The sequence below is a fragment of the Echinops telfairi genome, unplaced genomic scaffold (genome assembly GCF_000313985.2).
Source record: "Echinops telfairi isolate 266 unplaced genomic scaffold, ASM31398v2 ScPeMD7_3533;HRSCAF=4204_0, whole genome shotgun sequence".
Taxonomy (NCBI): Eukaryota; Metazoa; Chordata; class Mammalia; order Afrosoricida; family Tenrecidae; genus Echinops; species Echinops telfairi.
Genome location: NW_022107431.1, coordinates 66,341,783 through 66,342,301, shown reverse-complemented (window position 1 = coordinate 66,342,301; position 519 = coordinate 66,341,783). Strand labels below are relative to the sequence as shown.

At 50.5% G+C, this 519-nt stretch overlaps 1 protein-coding gene across 1 annotated transcript in view; it reads right to left on the bottom strand.

The window, feature by feature from the left end:
* LOC101659025 (G2/mitotic-specific cyclin-B1-like) overlaps positions 1-68 on the bottom strand; it is a 1,890-nt gene extending 1,822 nt beyond the window's left edge. The window contains 1 exon segment of the mRNA XM_045294311.1: positions 43-68. Within this exon segment, the coding sequence (XP_045150246.1) occupies positions 43-68 (26 nt within the window).
* Between the last annotated feature and the right edge of the window lie 451 nt (positions 69-519).

Sequence of the window (519 nt, the reverse complement as noted above, 5' to 3'; positions counted from 1 at the left end):
AACCAAACTGAAGAAAACGTGGCAATGAATCATTTGGGTTACATTGTGTCGCTGTGGTCAAGTGCCATCGAGTCAGCTCCCACTCACAGCGGCCCCTGTGCTCAGCCGAAGGAAACACCGCCCTGCTGCAACCTCACTCTGGTGTCCGTCCGTCTGTTGTTCCTGCCGCTGCGGGCTTGCAATCACTCCAGTCAGCTCCCGACTGGAGCCTGGAGCTCCCTCGTCAACTGGCAAAGTGAGCAGAAAGGCTTCCCTGCTGCAGGTGAGATGGGAGCTATGCTTCCTGGCCACACACAGGAGGACTGGGCATTCAGCTCCGGACTGTTCAGTATTAGCATAGGGGTGTGCAGAAGGCATGTTGCTTAAATTCGAAATGTATGTAGGTAAACAGTGTTGGAATATTGAAGAGGATGGCAGGTTCATCACATTTCAAATTCCATTCATTCAATGCAGAATCCTTGGGAAGGCTTGGTTTTCACACCAGTGACATGTTTAAGAAGGAAAATGAGCATACAAAAC